The sequence below is a fragment of the Scyliorhinus canicula genome, chromosome 9 (genome assembly GCF_902713615.1).
Source record: "Scyliorhinus canicula chromosome 9, sScyCan1.1, whole genome shotgun sequence".
NCBI classification, from domain to species: Eukaryota; Metazoa; Chordata; class Chondrichthyes; order Carcharhiniformes; family Scyliorhinidae; genus Scyliorhinus; species Scyliorhinus canicula.
This window is the reverse complement of record NC_052154.1, coordinates 63,483,664-63,499,187: the sequence shown is the minus strand read 5'-3', so window position 1 is coordinate 63,499,187 and position 15,524 is coordinate 63,483,664. Positions and strand designations below refer to the sequence as shown.

General features: G+C 44.9%; 1 protein-coding gene across 1 annotated transcript in view; it reads left to right on the top strand.

Annotated features, from left to right (window-relative positions):
* LOC119971355 (dynein heavy chain 5, axonemal-like) overlaps positions 1 to 15,524 on the top strand; it is a 461,705-nt gene that overhangs the window by 60,636 nt on the left and 385,545 nt on the right. Inside the window, exons 5-10 of the mRNA XM_038806777.1 lie at positions 2,181 to 2,399; positions 3,434 to 3,565; positions 10,335 to 10,511; positions 10,989 to 11,102; positions 11,217 to 11,324; positions 14,454 to 14,576. Of these exons, the coding sequence (XP_038662705.1) occupies positions 2,181 to 2,399; positions 3,434 to 3,565; positions 10,335 to 10,511; positions 10,989 to 11,102; positions 11,217 to 11,324; positions 14,454 to 14,576 (873 nt within the window). The remainder of the gene's footprint in view (positions 1 to 2,180; positions 2,400 to 3,433; positions 3,566 to 10,334; positions 10,512 to 10,988; positions 11,103 to 11,216; positions 11,325 to 14,453; positions 14,577 to 15,524) is intronic.

The window sequence follows — 15,524 nt, the reverse complement described above, 5'->3', positions numbered from 1 at the left end:
CCGGCGCAAGGCCCGGCAAGGCCGGCAACGCTATTCGATGTTAATTAGTCCACTTAACGAAGCTTCACGCCACAAATGAAGGCCCGGCAGGCAATTCACCGGGACCGCGCTAGCAGCCTCCCGCTAACAAGGTCGAGCAGCACTTAAACAGCACTTGCACAGCCAAGCCTACTCAGCTTGCAGCCATGGTGCCAAGAAGACCGGCCCCAAGATTTGGAGACTCGGACCTGGGAAGGCTCCTGGATGCGATGGAGACAAGGAGAGATGTCCGGTTCCCCCAGGGGTGACGGCGGGTGAGCCCCAGGGCAGCCAGTACCACCTGGGACAAGGTGGCAGTGGCCGTCAACTTAGGAAGCATGACCAAGATGATCGGCCTCCAGTGTTACAAGAAGGTCAACGACCTACAACGGGCAGCATGGGTATGTTTGCAGCAATGTAGCCCCACCCCCACGCCCTTTCCACCCCCAGGCAGCATCCATGTGGCCCCCAATCCTCCTTTTGGCGCCCCGCTCTCTTCAACCCCCCCAACCCTTCCTTCACACCACCCACCCCCACCGCTGTGAACCACAAATGTGGCTAACAATGCCCTCTCTGTTTCTCCACAGAAGCTCTCCCATGGCGGCACGGTGGCACAGTGCTAAGCACTGCTGCCTCACAGCTCCAGGGACTCGGGTTCAATGCCGGCCTCGGGTGACTGTCTGTGCGGAGTTTGCACTTTCTCCCTGTGTCTGTGTGGGTTTCCTCCGGGTGACTCCCACCTCTGTGTCCCATCCCCTTGTGTTTGGATCTTGGCTGTTGCGAGTGTGGTGTTGCCTCCTGCAGTGTTCATGTATCACCATCTGATTGGCAAGCTAAGCAATGACTCCCACATACTACATGGCCCACCCACCCACGGGAATCCACTTGGGTTGCGTGAAGTGCTCACTGAACCATGTTTGCCAAATCCCTATTGTCAATTGCCTTCGGCCACACAGCCAGAGACCTTGGCAGTTGGTGGAGGTTATGTGTGGTCTATGGGGCAGGCAGGCAGGGACTGGGTTGCCCCATGAACGGGTTGACACGATTCAGGGGTTGGCATGGTGGGGCCGTGTGCAGTTGTCCCCCCCAGGGCTGCTCCTCACCCCCCTTCCAATGGCGGCTCACCCCTGCGTAGGGTTACACCCAGCCGAAGGTCACCCATTCCCCGCCGAGAACTGGGGCACAAGCCCACATCCCCGGGCATTTTGCCCGTGAGCAAAGATGGCTACTCACCTCTTCGCCTCCCCGCAGAAGCCTTTCCGCCAGGTTCACGTTTTTAAAAAGGAGCCCTAATCAGTGCCAGCATGACCACTTGCTGAGGAGGCAGCTGAATCACGGGAGGCCGTTGAATATGGGGTTGCTTCCGTTAATTGTATGGAAACGGGGCTTAAGTGGTGAGAATTGGTTTCTTGCCTATGAGAGCGGGCTGGTTGCATTGCAAACTGTTCGGGGTCCGGCGCGGATCTCGTATGTGGCCTTTCCCGCTATTCACTGGCCTTGTTTCGCTCGACCGAGAGGCATCGAGGTCAGAGAATTGTGCCCATTAGCTCTCTTTCTGTCGCAGATAGTGCCAGACTCACCTGAGAGTAATTTTAACCCTAGTGATACCTAATTCTGCTTGTGACTCAAAACACAAGGCTTCAATTCTCTGTAATATGCTGTAAGCTGCTTTGATTTTATCTTTTTATTTCATAACTTTAGAATGTACACTGATCACATGTAGCCTTATCTGGGGATAAAGAGAAAAATAAGATTTGTCTCTCTCTTTCCCCGTGTATTTGTTTTTCGGCTCTTCTCTCACTATCTAATTCTATCTCCCTCTTTCTCTTTCTGTTTGTATTCCATTCTATATGCCTTTCTCATTCTTCTTTTCCTCATAAGATTGACTCATTTCACTGTCCAGCTCCTTCAATCATTATCTCATTGTTTCTTCTCTTCCTGTCTTAAATAATAACTTGGATCTATATATATATATACATATTCCCTTTAACATAGTAAAACATCCCAAGCCCCTCTCTCTCATTTCATTCTCTCTTTATATATCAGGGAAGGCTAACTGAACAGTGGCATATCTTTACTAAAACAGCACAGAATTAGTGTTTTTTAAAAAAAATTGAATGTTGTCTTTTTTGTTGAAGTAAAATGTATTTTCTAATTTCTAGGAAGTAAGTTTCAGTGTTTTGGATGTTGGAAGGATTGGGTTGTTGAAATCTGTTGAACAATTGTTGAGTGATGCATTTATACCAGTACTGAAAAACATGAGCCAAGGATGGGGTGCGCTGAACAGACCTGAATCCATGACAGTTCGACAGGAATTTCTCAATTTTCTAGATGGATTTGTCAGTGCCCTCTCTACAGCGCAACAGAATCTGGCCAAGGAGGTAAAAAGTCTAACCTGTACTAAAATTTCTGTCGACTGCTCTGGCTTTAGAGGAAAAATTAATGCAGCAATGAAAGTTGCTATCTTGAAAGTTTCCATTGGCAGTTTCCATTATAAATAGCAAATGAGGTAGGAGGAGACATGTGGTCAGGCAAAGGAAAGGAAAGGTTGAAGGGTTAGGAACAGGAAGAGAAGAAACGCATACTTTGGGGAGAGAGAAGGAATGTAGGGAGAGGTCGGTACAGAGGGGAGAAGGAGACGGTGAAGTTAGAAAAATACAGGGTTGATGAACTAATGCTTCAGGGAATGGGTGATATAGCTATCATTGCCGATATGATTTGAATGAATAAATATTTGAAGGAGAGGATGATGCTCAGCTTTGGGGAGGGAATATGACTTTGGCACTGTTACATCATAGGCTAAATGGCCATTTTCTGTATTGTAATTGTCCATGGTTCTCTCCACAAATTCCAACTAAAGCTACTACATAAATGCGGTATGGTAGTTTAGTGGTTGTTAGTTAATTAGTAATCCAGTGGTCTGGACTAATGATCCAGAGGCACAAGTTTAAGTCCTACCATGGCACCTGGGGAAATGAAATTCAATTAATAAATTAATAAATTGAAATGAAAAGCCAGTATCAGTGATGGTCACCAGTAAATTGCCAATTATTTCCTTTTGTTAAAATCTGTTCAATCTGTCCGTTAGGCAAGGGAATCAGCCATCATTATCGGCTCTGATCCATTTGTGACTCCAAATCCATAGCAATGAGATTGATTCCTAACTGCCTCCTGAAATGACTGAGCAAGTCATTACCAACTTCTCAAGAACAATTCGGGATCAGCAATAAATGCTGGCTTTCCCAGCAATATCTACATCCTGGGAATTAATAAAATAGCCACTCTTACCTGGTGAATAAACAATTGCGTATCACCAGATCATGCCGAGTACTCAGTTTAGCGATACCTCTTCTGGATTTCCTGATAATGTCATGGACAACTTAGGGGGACACTTATTTTGTTTTGCTGCTTTCAGGTTCGGTTAGAGCAATGTGTTTGGGAAGAGCTGAGGAACTTGAAAGGCCCGTCCGACTTCAGAATAGCTTCTCCAGAAATGTTGAAACAAGCTGAAGAAAGCCTGAAAATTTGGATGAAGCAAATTGAGCAGGTGAAGAATGGGAATTTTTAGTATTTGGGCAGATTTCAGCTATTTTTACACAGGTGTTAGTAAGAATATGTACATACTTACAACTAGAAGACTTTGGGCTGGAGTTTCCCCTCCTGACACTGACCACGCGGGAGGTGTGTGGGCCGGCAACGTAAAAACTACAGCCTGGATTTTTCACCTGAGTCGGGTTGACTTGGGGGCCCTTTAAAAGTGCAGGCAGGTCCCAATTCCAGAATTCCCAACTCCATTGCCTGGCTGTCTAATTAAGCACAACGGTTTCCCTTTCTTTGCAATAATAAAATAATCCAGCTCCCAACTCTCTTTTACTATTCTGCCCTTATCAGCCATCGTTCTCTTTTTGGCTACTTCTTCATCCTCTGTATTTTTGATTTGCACTTGGTTCTCCTACTTCACCAGACCTATTCAACACAAAGCAATCCATTAGGCAAGGGCAAAGATGTAACCTCCATAAAAGTCATATCAAAAAGCGCAACCGACCACACCTGTTGTGGTGTCGTGAACAGGACAATTGCCCTCTACTCGCTTACCCAGAATGCACTGGGCATGCTGTTTCAACTGTAGCAGTGCAATTCCAGCACGAACAAGCACCGCGATCCCAGCATGATCTAGCAACACGATCCCGGTATGAACCATAGCAGCGCAATGCCTGTGCATGGACAATAGTCAACAGGCTGTTGTATTCTGTGATATGGTCGTTGGAATGAGATACACAAAACATCTAGTTATTGAACTAGAAAGATGATTTATTAACAAACACGTGGAAAAATAACTAACAGATTACGATATAGATAATAACTACTAAATTAATTCAGTGAATTCTACTGGAACTACTCTAGGGCGACTATCCTCCTTAACGTCCTACTACCAACTGGCAGGTATCTCAAGTCACGTGAAGGACGTCTGGCGCCACCAACTGGTGGAGGTCGCATTGCTAACTATCTCCAAAACTGTGCCCAGGCATATCACCACACAGACCACACTCAAAGCCTTGATGGGTCGCTTGGGGCCTGCGGGCCGCAGCTTGGCCACCATTGGTGTACAGTATTGATCACCTCATTTAAGGATGTAAATGCGCAGTTCTGAGAAGGTTCACCCTACTAATACCTGGAATGGGTGGGTTGCCTTATGAGGAAAGGTTAGGTAAACTAGTCTTGTATCCACTACAGTTCAGAAGAGTAAGAGGCAACTTGATTGAAACATCAGATCCTGAGAGTCTTGACAGGGTAGATCTGGAGAGGCTTTTCCTCTTGTGAGATAATCTAGAAGTGTTTAGTCTCTGTTTAAAAATAAGGGGTCACCCATTTAAAACAGAGATGAGACAAAATGTTTTCACTCAAATGTCATGAGTCTTTGGTGCTCTGGTAGAAGCAGAGTCTTTGAATTTTTTTTAAGGTAGAGGTGGATGGATTCTTGGTCAAATGCGGGATGCAGATTTGAGGTTGCCAACAGATCAGTCATGATCTTATTGAATAGCGGAGCAGGCTCGAGGGGCTGAATGGCCTACTTCTGTTTATTCAACTGCTCCTCATAGCTAATGCCCTCCATACCAGGCAACATCCTGGTAAATCTCTTCTGCACCCTCTCTAAAGCCTCCACATCCTTCTGGTCGTGTGGCGACCAGAATTGAACACTATACTCCAAGTGTGGCCTAACTAAGGTTCGATACAGCTGCAACATGACTTGCCAATTCTTATACTCAATGCCCCGGCCAATGAAGGCAAGCATGCCTTATGCCTTCTTGACTACCTTCTCTACCTGTGTTGTCCCTTTCAGTGACCTGTGGACCTGTACACCTAGATCTCTCTGACTCTTGAGGGTTCTATCATTCACTGTATATTCCCTACCTGCATTAGACCTTCCAAAATGCATTACCTCACATTTGTCCGGATTAAACTCCATCTGCCATCTCTCCACCCAAGTTTCCAAATGATCTAAATCCTGCTGTATCCTATGACAGCCCTCATCGCTATCCGCAATTCCACCAACCTTTTGTGTCGTCTGCAAACTTACAAATTTCCTCCAAATCATTTGTATATACTACGAACAGCAAAGGTCCCAGCACTGATCCCTGCGGAACACCACTAGTCACAGCCCTCCAATCAGAAAAACACCCTTCCATTGCTACTCTCTGCCTTCTATGACCTAGCCAGTTCTGTATCCACCTTGCCAGCTCACCCCTGACCCCATGTGACTTCACCTTTTGTACCAGTCTACCATGAGGGACCTTGTCAAAGGCCTTACTGAAGTCCCTATAGACAACATCCACTGCCCTACCTGCATCAATCATCTTTGTGACCTCTTCGAAAAACTCTATCAAGTTAGTGAGACATGACCTCCCCTCCACAAAACCATGCTGCCTCTCACTAATACGCCCATTTGCTTCCAAATGGGAGTAGATCCTGTCTCGAAGAATTCTCTCCAGTAATTTTCCTACCACTGACGTAAGGCTCACCAGCCTGTAGTTCCCTGGTTTATCCTTACTATCCTTCTTCAACAAAGGAACAACATTGGCTATTCTCCAGTCCTCCGGGACATCACCTGAAGACGGTGAGGATCCAAAGATTTCTGTCAAGGCCTCAGCAATTTCCTCTCTAGCCTCCTTCAGTATTCTGGGGTAAATCCCATCAGGCCCTGGGGACTTATCTACCTTAATGTTTTCAAGACGCCCAACACCTTGTCTTTTTGGATCTCAATGTGACCCAGGCTATCTACCCACCCTTCTCCAGACTCAACGTCCACCAATTCTTTCTCTTTGGTGAATACTGATGCAAAGTATAAATTTAAGCATAAAATTAAGTATAAATTCAATATGGCAATATAACAGAATAAAAATGGAGGACTTTTATTTTATTTTTTCTTTAAATTTAGAGTACCCAATTATTTTTTTTCCAATTAAGGGGCAATTTAGTGTGGTCAATCCACCTACCCTGCACATCTTGGGGTGTGGGGGCGAAGCCCGCACAAACACGGGGAGAATGTGCAAACTCCACACGGACAGTGACCCAGAGCCGGAATTGAACCTGGGACCTCAGCGCCGTGAGGCCGCAATGCTAACCACTGTGCCACCGGGGGTGCCAGAGTTTATGGTCAGAAATTGCTGACCTCCAGGTTGTGTCCAGAAGGCTATGCGTGCCTAATTGGAAAATGGGCTGCTGTTCCTTGAGCTTGTGTTGAGCTTCATTGGAACACTTTAGCAGGCCATGGAAGAAGTGTGAGAGGAAAATGATTAATTAAAATGGCAAACAACCGGAAGCTCTGTCATGCATGTGGATTGAGCGGAAGCATTTAATGAAGCAGTTACCCAAGCCCCATTTGGTCTCCTCAAAGAATAGACTGCATTGTGAACAATTAATATAGTTTACTAAATCGAAATAAGAATAAGCAAATTGTTTATTCACTTGCAAAAAATGTTTGAGAGCTTGGACAGGTGAGGAGGAGGGAGGTAAAAGGACAGGCGTTACAGCTCCTGAAATTGCAAGAGATGGTGCCACATTGGAAGAGGGCAAGGTGTTGAGGTGATTGAGAAATGGTGTATGGTGTTATGGAGAAAACTGGCTATTTTAGATTTAGTATTATGTAACGAAGAAAGGTTGATAAATAGTCTTGTCATTAAGGATCCTCTTGGAAGGAGTGATCACGGCATGCTAGAATTTCAATTTCAGATTGAGCGAGAGAAGATAGAGTGCCATACTAGGGTTTAGCGTTGGGCAGAGGTAATTATACAGGCCTGAGGAAAGAGTTGGCCCAAGTAGACTGGGCACAAACAATTGAGGATAGGACAGCTGAGTAACATTGGCAGATGTTCAGGGAAATGTTAAATATCTCTCAATTAAAGTATATTCCTGAGAGGAATTGTAAAAGGGAGAAAAACATTGCATGGCTAAAAAGGAAGTCAAAGAGGACATGAAGACAAAAACTAGGGCATACCATACTGAAAAGCTAGTGGTAGGCTGCAGGATTGGGAGAACTTTAAGGTTCAGCAAAAGGCTACTAAAAATATAATCAAAAGAGCTAAGATAAACAATGAAAGAAAACTAGCAGAAAACATAACCATTGATACCAAAAGCTTCTATAAGTGTATACAGAGGAAGAGAAGAGCTAAAATAAATGTTGGTCCTTTAGAGGACAATACTGGCGAGGTAACGGTGGAGAACACAGAGATGGCGGAGGCACTGAACTAACATTTTGCCTCTGTCTTCATGGTAGAGGATAATAAAAATTTTCCAAAAACTGCAATAATTTAGAGGAACTTGGGACAACAACCATCACTAGGAAGAAGGTGTTGAATAAACTAATAGGATTAAAAGCAGATAAGTCTCCGGGATCTGATAGCCTGAACCCTAGTGTATTAAAGGAGATGGCAGCAAAGATAGTGGTTGCATTGGTTATGATATTTCAAAATTTCCTGGATTCTGGAAAGGTCCTGGTGGATTGGAAACATGCTAATCTGATGCCCCTATTCAAAAAGGTAGAGAGGCAAAAAGTAGGAAACGTTCGACCGGTTACCTTAACCTCTATGGTGGGGAAGTTTCTGGAATCAAGCATTAATGAGATGACTGAACATTTGGAAAGACAAAGCTCAATCCACCATTGTCAGCATGGATTTATGAGGGGTAAATCATGCGAGCCAAACATGTTTATGTTTTTTGAAGAGGTAATCAGCAAGGTGGATAATGGGGAACCTGTGGATGTGGTATATCTAGACTTCCAGAAGGTGTTTGACAAAGTGCCGCATAAAAGACTGATCCAGAAAGTGAAATCACAGGATCTTAGAATTTACAGTGCAGAAGGAGACCATTCGGCCCATTGAGTCTGCACAGGCTCTTGGAAAGAGCACCCTACACAAGCCCACACCCCCATCCTATCCCCATTACCCTGTAACCCCACCCAACACTAAGGGCAATTTTGGACACTAAGGGCAATTTAGCATGGCCAATCCACCTAACCTGCACATCTTTGGACTGTGGGAGGAAACCGGAGCACCCGGAGGAGACCCACACAGACACTGGGAGAACGTGCAGACTCCGCACAGACAGTGACCCAAGCCGGGAATCGAATCTGGTATCTTGGAGCTGTGAAGCAATTGTGCTAACCACAATGCTACCGTGCTACCCACGGGGGTTTGGGGGTAGAGTACTAGATTGGATTGAGGATTGGTTGACTGACAGGAAGCAGAGGGTCGGTATAAATGGGTTCTTCTGTGGCTGGCGAACTGTAACGAGCGTGGTGCCATAGGGATCAGTCCTCGGAGCTCAACTGTTTATCATCTATATAAATGATCTACAAGCAGGGTAACATAGCAAAATTTGTGAATGATACTAAAATAGGTGGGAGTGCAGGCTGTGAAGAGAAGATAAAGAGTTAACAGAGGATATAGATAGGCTAGGAGATTGGACCAAAGTTTAACAGATGGAGTTTAATGTGGATAACTGAGATTATCCAATTTGGCTGAAAAAAAGGCAAATTAAAAAATGCGTCTGGGCAGAGAGATCTGGGTGTCTTTATTCATGAATTGCAGAAAGTCGGTATGCAGGTACAGCATGTAATTAAAAAGGCAACTAGAACATGTAATTAAAAAGGCAAATGGAATTTTAGCATTTATTTCAAAAGGACTGGAGTATAAAAGTAGAGAAGTGTTGTTGCAATTAGATAGGGTGTTGGTGAGACCATATCTGGAGTATTGTGTCCAGTTGTGGTCTCCTTATTTGAGGAAGGATGTGCTGGTGGCAAGGATTGGAGGCAGTTCAGAGGTGGTTCACCAGGTTGATTCTGGGGATGAAAGCGTTGACGTATGAGGAGAGTTTAAACAGTTTGGGCTTATACTTGCTGGAGTTTAGAAGAATGAGAGGGGGTCTGATTGAGGTATATAAAATGCTAAAAGAGACTGATAAAGTAAGCATTAGTCCAAATGTTCCTTCTTGTGGGGCAATCCAGAATGAGAGATCACAGATATAGGTTGAGAGGTGGTAGATTTAAAACTGAGATGAGGAGGAACTACTTCTCGCAGAGGGTGGTGAATTTGTGGAATTTGCTGCCCCATAGTGCGGTGGAATCTCAGTCATTAAATTGTTTCAAGAAGGAGATAGATATATTTCTGATAAAAGAATGAGTTAAATGGATATGGGGAACAGGCAGGGAGGTGGATTTGAGACTAGGAAGAGATCAGTCATGATCTGATTGAATGGCAGAGAAGGCTTCAAGGGCTGAATTGCCTACTTCTGCTCCTAATTCCTATGTTCCTATGTAACTGTCTTTTGGAATGCTTGACAGGGGAGGGGATCAGAAGGTGTCTTTGATGGTGCCATCATGCTGGATGGAGGTCATGGAAATGGCAAAGTATGATCCTTTGAATGTGGTGGCTGGTGGGATGGAAAGTGAGGACCAGGGGAGCCCTATTGCAGTTCTGGGATGGAGGAGAAGAGGTGAGAGCAGAAGTATGGGAAATGGGTCAGACACAGTTGAGGGCCCTGTCAACCACTGTGTGGGACTCCTCAGTTGAGGAAAAAGGTATTCCTATCAGGAGCGCAAGTCTGAGGTTGAACATTTGGAAATGTTCTGAAATCAAGATAGTGATTAGCTGAAAAGTGGACAAATAGTTTAATATGCAAAATTACATTCAATTGAAGATTGAGTTCTTATTCCTCCATTGTTACTGGAGTATTAGGATTCCTAAAAAATAATACAGCACTCGGTCAACAATCATCTGCAGCAGGTGCTTTAAAAAGTGCTAATAATCTCTTCCTCTCAGGTATTGACTGAAAGTGAACAGCTGCAGAAAGAGGCTGATGATATTGGACCACGAGCAGAGCTGGAATATTGGAAGTGCCGTCTGACCAGGTTCAATTACCTGAGTCAAGAAATCCAGCGAGCAGATGTTAAAACCATCCTTGGAATCATCACAGCTGCTAAGTCAAAGCTGTTGAAGGTCTGAAAGAAATGTTTTGCTCATAGGAGCATTTAAATCCCATAAAGTTAAAAAACATGTTATTGAATAGAAGCACTATTGAATTCCCCTGACTGTTTTGAATGTTTTTTATAATGATTGTAGTGCCTGACCCTCAAACAGCTAATGCAATTATTGTTTGTTGCTGTGACAAATTGATGGGTGCAACTAATGTTTTTACCAAAACATTGCACACAAGAAGGTTCTTCAGGACTGCTTCTGATCCATCACTATTTCTTTGGTAGAAGTGTTTCAGACACCTTGTTGGAAACAGAGTAACATCAACTCGGTTGTAGAGTTGGACACTCACAAAACTGCTGCTGATCTCTTGGACATGTATATAACTTAAAATACAAACAATATATGCAACAACTTTGAGACCATCTTTTTGAATTAAATGGTTGTTTCACACAACAATCTTGGTGAATTAGTTTGGACACCATTGAATTCCTGTTGCAGACTTGGAGGGAGTTGGATAAACGGATTACAGATGTATCTAATGAAGCCAAAGATAATGTGAAGTACCTCTACATGTTGGAACGATATTGTGACCCTCTCTATAACAATGACCCTGTAAGTCTCTATTTTTTCTTCGATAATGGTATTTCAAAAGTTGGTGATCACATATGTGAAATATTGAAAGCCAGTTCAGAGATTAATGCATGCCTTTTTCCCCCTTCATTCCAGATTGGAATGCTGGATGCTATTCCAGGCCTCCTGAATGTTATAAGGATGATACATACAATTTCAACATATTACAATACGTGTGAAAAGATGACTTCTTTGTTTACCAAGGTAAGCTTACTTCCTGCCAATATTTGCTGTTTTTTGCAGCAATAATACCAGTATTGTTGTGGTTGCGAATAATAAAGCCCAATCCTTTTGTGCCTGAGATTATCCATTCTATTAGAGTACAGTGATGTGTGCCTTGAAATAGGATCTAACCCTGGAATAATCCAGCAAAACAGTGCAGTTAGCATCTGAAAAGAGAAAAGACTCAATTATATTTTGGGTGGTGATCCTTTGTCAGAATTGGAATCATGTGAAGGAAAAGTCAGGCCAGAAAGGTTTTTTTTAAAAAGTATTTTTTATCCTCCTTTTTCACATTTTCTCCCAATTTTACACCCACCAACAATAACCAATAATCGGTAACAAATATGCCAATCCCCATATCAATAACAACGATCCCATCCTCCCACCAAACCACAAACATTAGCCCGCATATTCACAAAAACAAATGACAAAAAGGAATCAGGAATCCTCCATAGCCCCCATTAGCACACACCACCCCCCTCCCCCCAAACCTTCCACCCACTCCCCCCAACTAATGTTCGATGTTATCCAGTTCTTGAAAGTGCATAATGAATAATGCCCATGAATTGTAGAACCCCTCCATCCTTCCCCTCAGTTCAAACTTAACCTTCTCAAGGGTCAAGTAACCCAACAGGTCCCCCCGCCACGCCAGGGCACAGGGTGGAGAGGCTGCCCTCCATCCCAGCAGGATCCGCCTTCGGGCAAGCCTAGAAAGGTTAATCTGCCTTTTTTCTGGCAGTAAGGTTACAGTGTAAATTAAGAAAATGACTGAACAGGCAGTCTACTTCAACACAAATTGTATGTAGAGTCATAGAACCATAAAACATATATAGGGAGGCCACTTGGCCCTTTGTACCTGTGCTGGCTCTTTGAAAGAGTGATCTACTAGGGGACCCACTGTCCCCTACTCTTCCCCTATAGCTTTGCTAATGTTTCCTTTTCACATATTTATTATTTTCCATTTAAAAGTCACCATTGCATCTTTCAGGCAGTGTACTGCAGATCTTAATGATGCTGCAGCAAAAGAATTGTGCCCATCTCCCCTCTGCTTTTTAAGATCAGTTTGCGCTGGTTACTAACAGTCCTCCCAGTGGAAAATGTTCCCCCTTATTTGTTTCATTATAATTTTGAGCGGCTCTATTGTATCTCCCAATAACTTCCTGGGGAAATAAAGCTTTTGGAAGAAAATATACAATTTCCTGATTTCAGCAGTGAAGACATTGATATATGTAATTTGTAAAGAGAAAATATTGTGTGGAACTTTCCCAGGGAAGGGGTGATTTGGGTGTGTGTCAGAAGGTAAATCTCCTAAAAGCGACATTGGCATTGATTTCACTGCTGTGGGTTCTGAGGCGAGCAAGGAACTCCCCTGGATCTGTGGTGAAACAAAAGAATATATTTAAAACCAATTATATTAGCTCTCAATTCTGGATTTAAGAGCAAGGGTACATGTTTTCTGATCTGTCAGCAACTTGCCTGGATCACTAAGGAAAGCACATAGTGGGAGAGCTTCTTCCGTGAAACCGGAAACTGGGGAAACTTTGATCAGTGAAATTGAGGAGCTCTGGCCATGGCTAGGTGAGAGGCTGCTGTTTGAAGCACGCATCCTCTGAATGACTGCGGTCACGGCTTGACAGGTGACTGCCGGCATCTTGGAAGGCACTTCACCTGCCTGAACCATTACTCACCTTCAGCTGTATTTCCCTACTGCCAGCACTTACCGAAGCATAGGAACAACCTTTGCAGCTTCAACTTCCACCTCTGAGGGGCTAAAGCAGAAGAAACACCAACACCATTAGCAGCAGAAGTAGCACCAGCTGCCTTCTCAGCTGCATGCCACTTTACTCGGTAGTAGGGATGGATACAGAAAGACAGTTGAAAGATGGGGAGACCCTCAATTCAGTGTGTACAGGCAGAGGGTCAACTCTCTTGACATCTGAGCACTAGTGAATCAGGATACTCGGTCTCTGGTAACAGAGCAGCACGGTAGCATTGTGGATAGCACAATCGCTTCACAGCTCCAAGGTCTCAGGTTCGATTCCGGCTTGGGTCACTGTCTGTGCGGAGTCTGCACATCCTCCCCGTGTGTGCGTGGGTTTCCTCCGGGTGCTCCGGTTTCCTCCCACAGTCCAAAGATGTGCAGGTTAGGTGGATTGGCCGTGATAAATTGCCCTTATGTCCAAAATTGCCCTTAGTGTTGGGTGGGGTTACTGGGTTATGGGGATAGAGTGAAGGTGTTAACCTTGGGTAGGGTGCTCTTTCCAAGAGCCAGGGCTGGGTTATGGGGATAGGGTGGAGGTGTGGGCTTGGGTAGGGTGCTCTTTCTAAGGGCAGGTGCAAACCCGATGGGCCGAATGGCCTCCTTCTGCACTGTAAATTCCATGATTCTATGTGTTGTTCTGATTTGTGTTGTGTAGGAGAATGCTGGGAAAATTTAAATTTGGGGCTTGGTTGCCGAAGGTGTTGTACCACTCGCCTGTAACCCCACCTGAGTTCCTGGATCTTCTTAGTTCCATGTTTCCAAGTTGGAAGATCTACTCTTCTGCAGCTGATTTCCACAACCACTTTTATCCATTCCTGTTTGCTAGGAGAGGTTGTCCATTTCCTCTCATCTTTGGGAGAGCTTCCCTCATTACAGCCTCCTGGAGCTCACAACAGGACCTCCCTGCTAAGATTGAGAGACCAGGAGAGCAGCCTTCCCAGGACTCCTTTCTATTTCTGTGGTAACTATAGCCACAAAAATCCATGGTAACTGTGATGTCTTGGTCTCTTTAATAAGAGATCCTTCCTTTGACAGAAAAAATGCATCATCATTCTGCCCACCCTTCCTGATTGGCCAGAGAAACTAGAACTGGGATGCTAATGCCTCTGCTCCGTCAATGAGCCGTGACAAAATTCATTCCAGCAATCAACATGTTTCCAGTCCACAAATGGCCACTCCTTTTGGCCAGAGTCTACGTTTGGAAAATTCCACCTATTACCTTAAGCAGTCTATATTTTCCTTGGCTACATTTCAGAGATGAAGGGACATGCATGTCAGGGGCTTTTTCTTTTGAAGATTGATTCAAAATCCAATTGGGACCAATGAGTATTGAAATATTATTATTTCAGGTCACAAATCAGATGATAACAGCGTGCAAGTCATACATTACCAATCATGGGACTGTTACTATCTGGGATTTACCTCCAGCCACCATAGTTTGCAAGCTGAAAGCCTGTGTTCAGCTTAATCAGGTAACATCTTAACTTGTAGCCCTTTGATTTTGCCTAATTCATCACAGAAGACGCTCTCATATTTTCTTAACAGTTCGGGCAGTCCTCTTCCCACATTTGAAAAATCTTGGCCCAATTCAACTTGAATTCTTTAAGCCAATTGCAGCTGAGAAGACTTGGTCCTCCACCATCACCATTATCACTGGGAGCTGGGTAGGCTATTCTCCATAGCTTACAGGTACCATTGTGGTGCCTTTTATTTCTATTTCTTCTCCCGTAGAAGCCTCCAACTTGGCAGAAGTGTTCTTCAAGTTCATTTGTTGGACTCCCTGTCTTAGGTACTGAAATGTATGCTCATCCATCACAGTGGCTGATGCCCCTGTATCCACTTCCATCTTAAGAGGCTTCCCATTTAAACGGAGCACTCCAGCAATAGGGGGTGGGATTCTCCGTTTCCTGATGCCGATTTCATAATTGCCGATCGGGCTAACAATCCATTCTTATGACCGAATCGGGGGTGGCGCCTGTGTTACACAGGTTGCGCATGCTCCGCCTCCTCCGAAACGGCACACGCTGTTGGGATGGCCTCAGGACTTCATCTGAAGGCCCTCCCCCGATGCTCCACCCCCCGATGGGTCGAGTTCCGGACCGAGCGGTTGACGTGTGGTCTCAGCGGACGGGAACCCTGCGTGGCGGCTGCAGACTGGTTCCAGCACCGCCACAGTTGTGCGGGTGCCCTGCTGCTGGCCGGGAATGCATCGGCGAGGGCTGGAGGGACTGGTAGGGGGTGGCCAGTGGGTAGCGAGGGGGTGTCCAGGGGGGGCACTATCTGGCAGGTTAGGTCCGCGCACGGCCAGCGCCATGTTGTACAGCGCGACTGCTGCAGGTTGTCGACATGCACATGCGCATGCGCAGCCACGGACCCGGCAATTCTCCGGCCACTTTTGTTGTGGAGGCCAGACGTTTTAC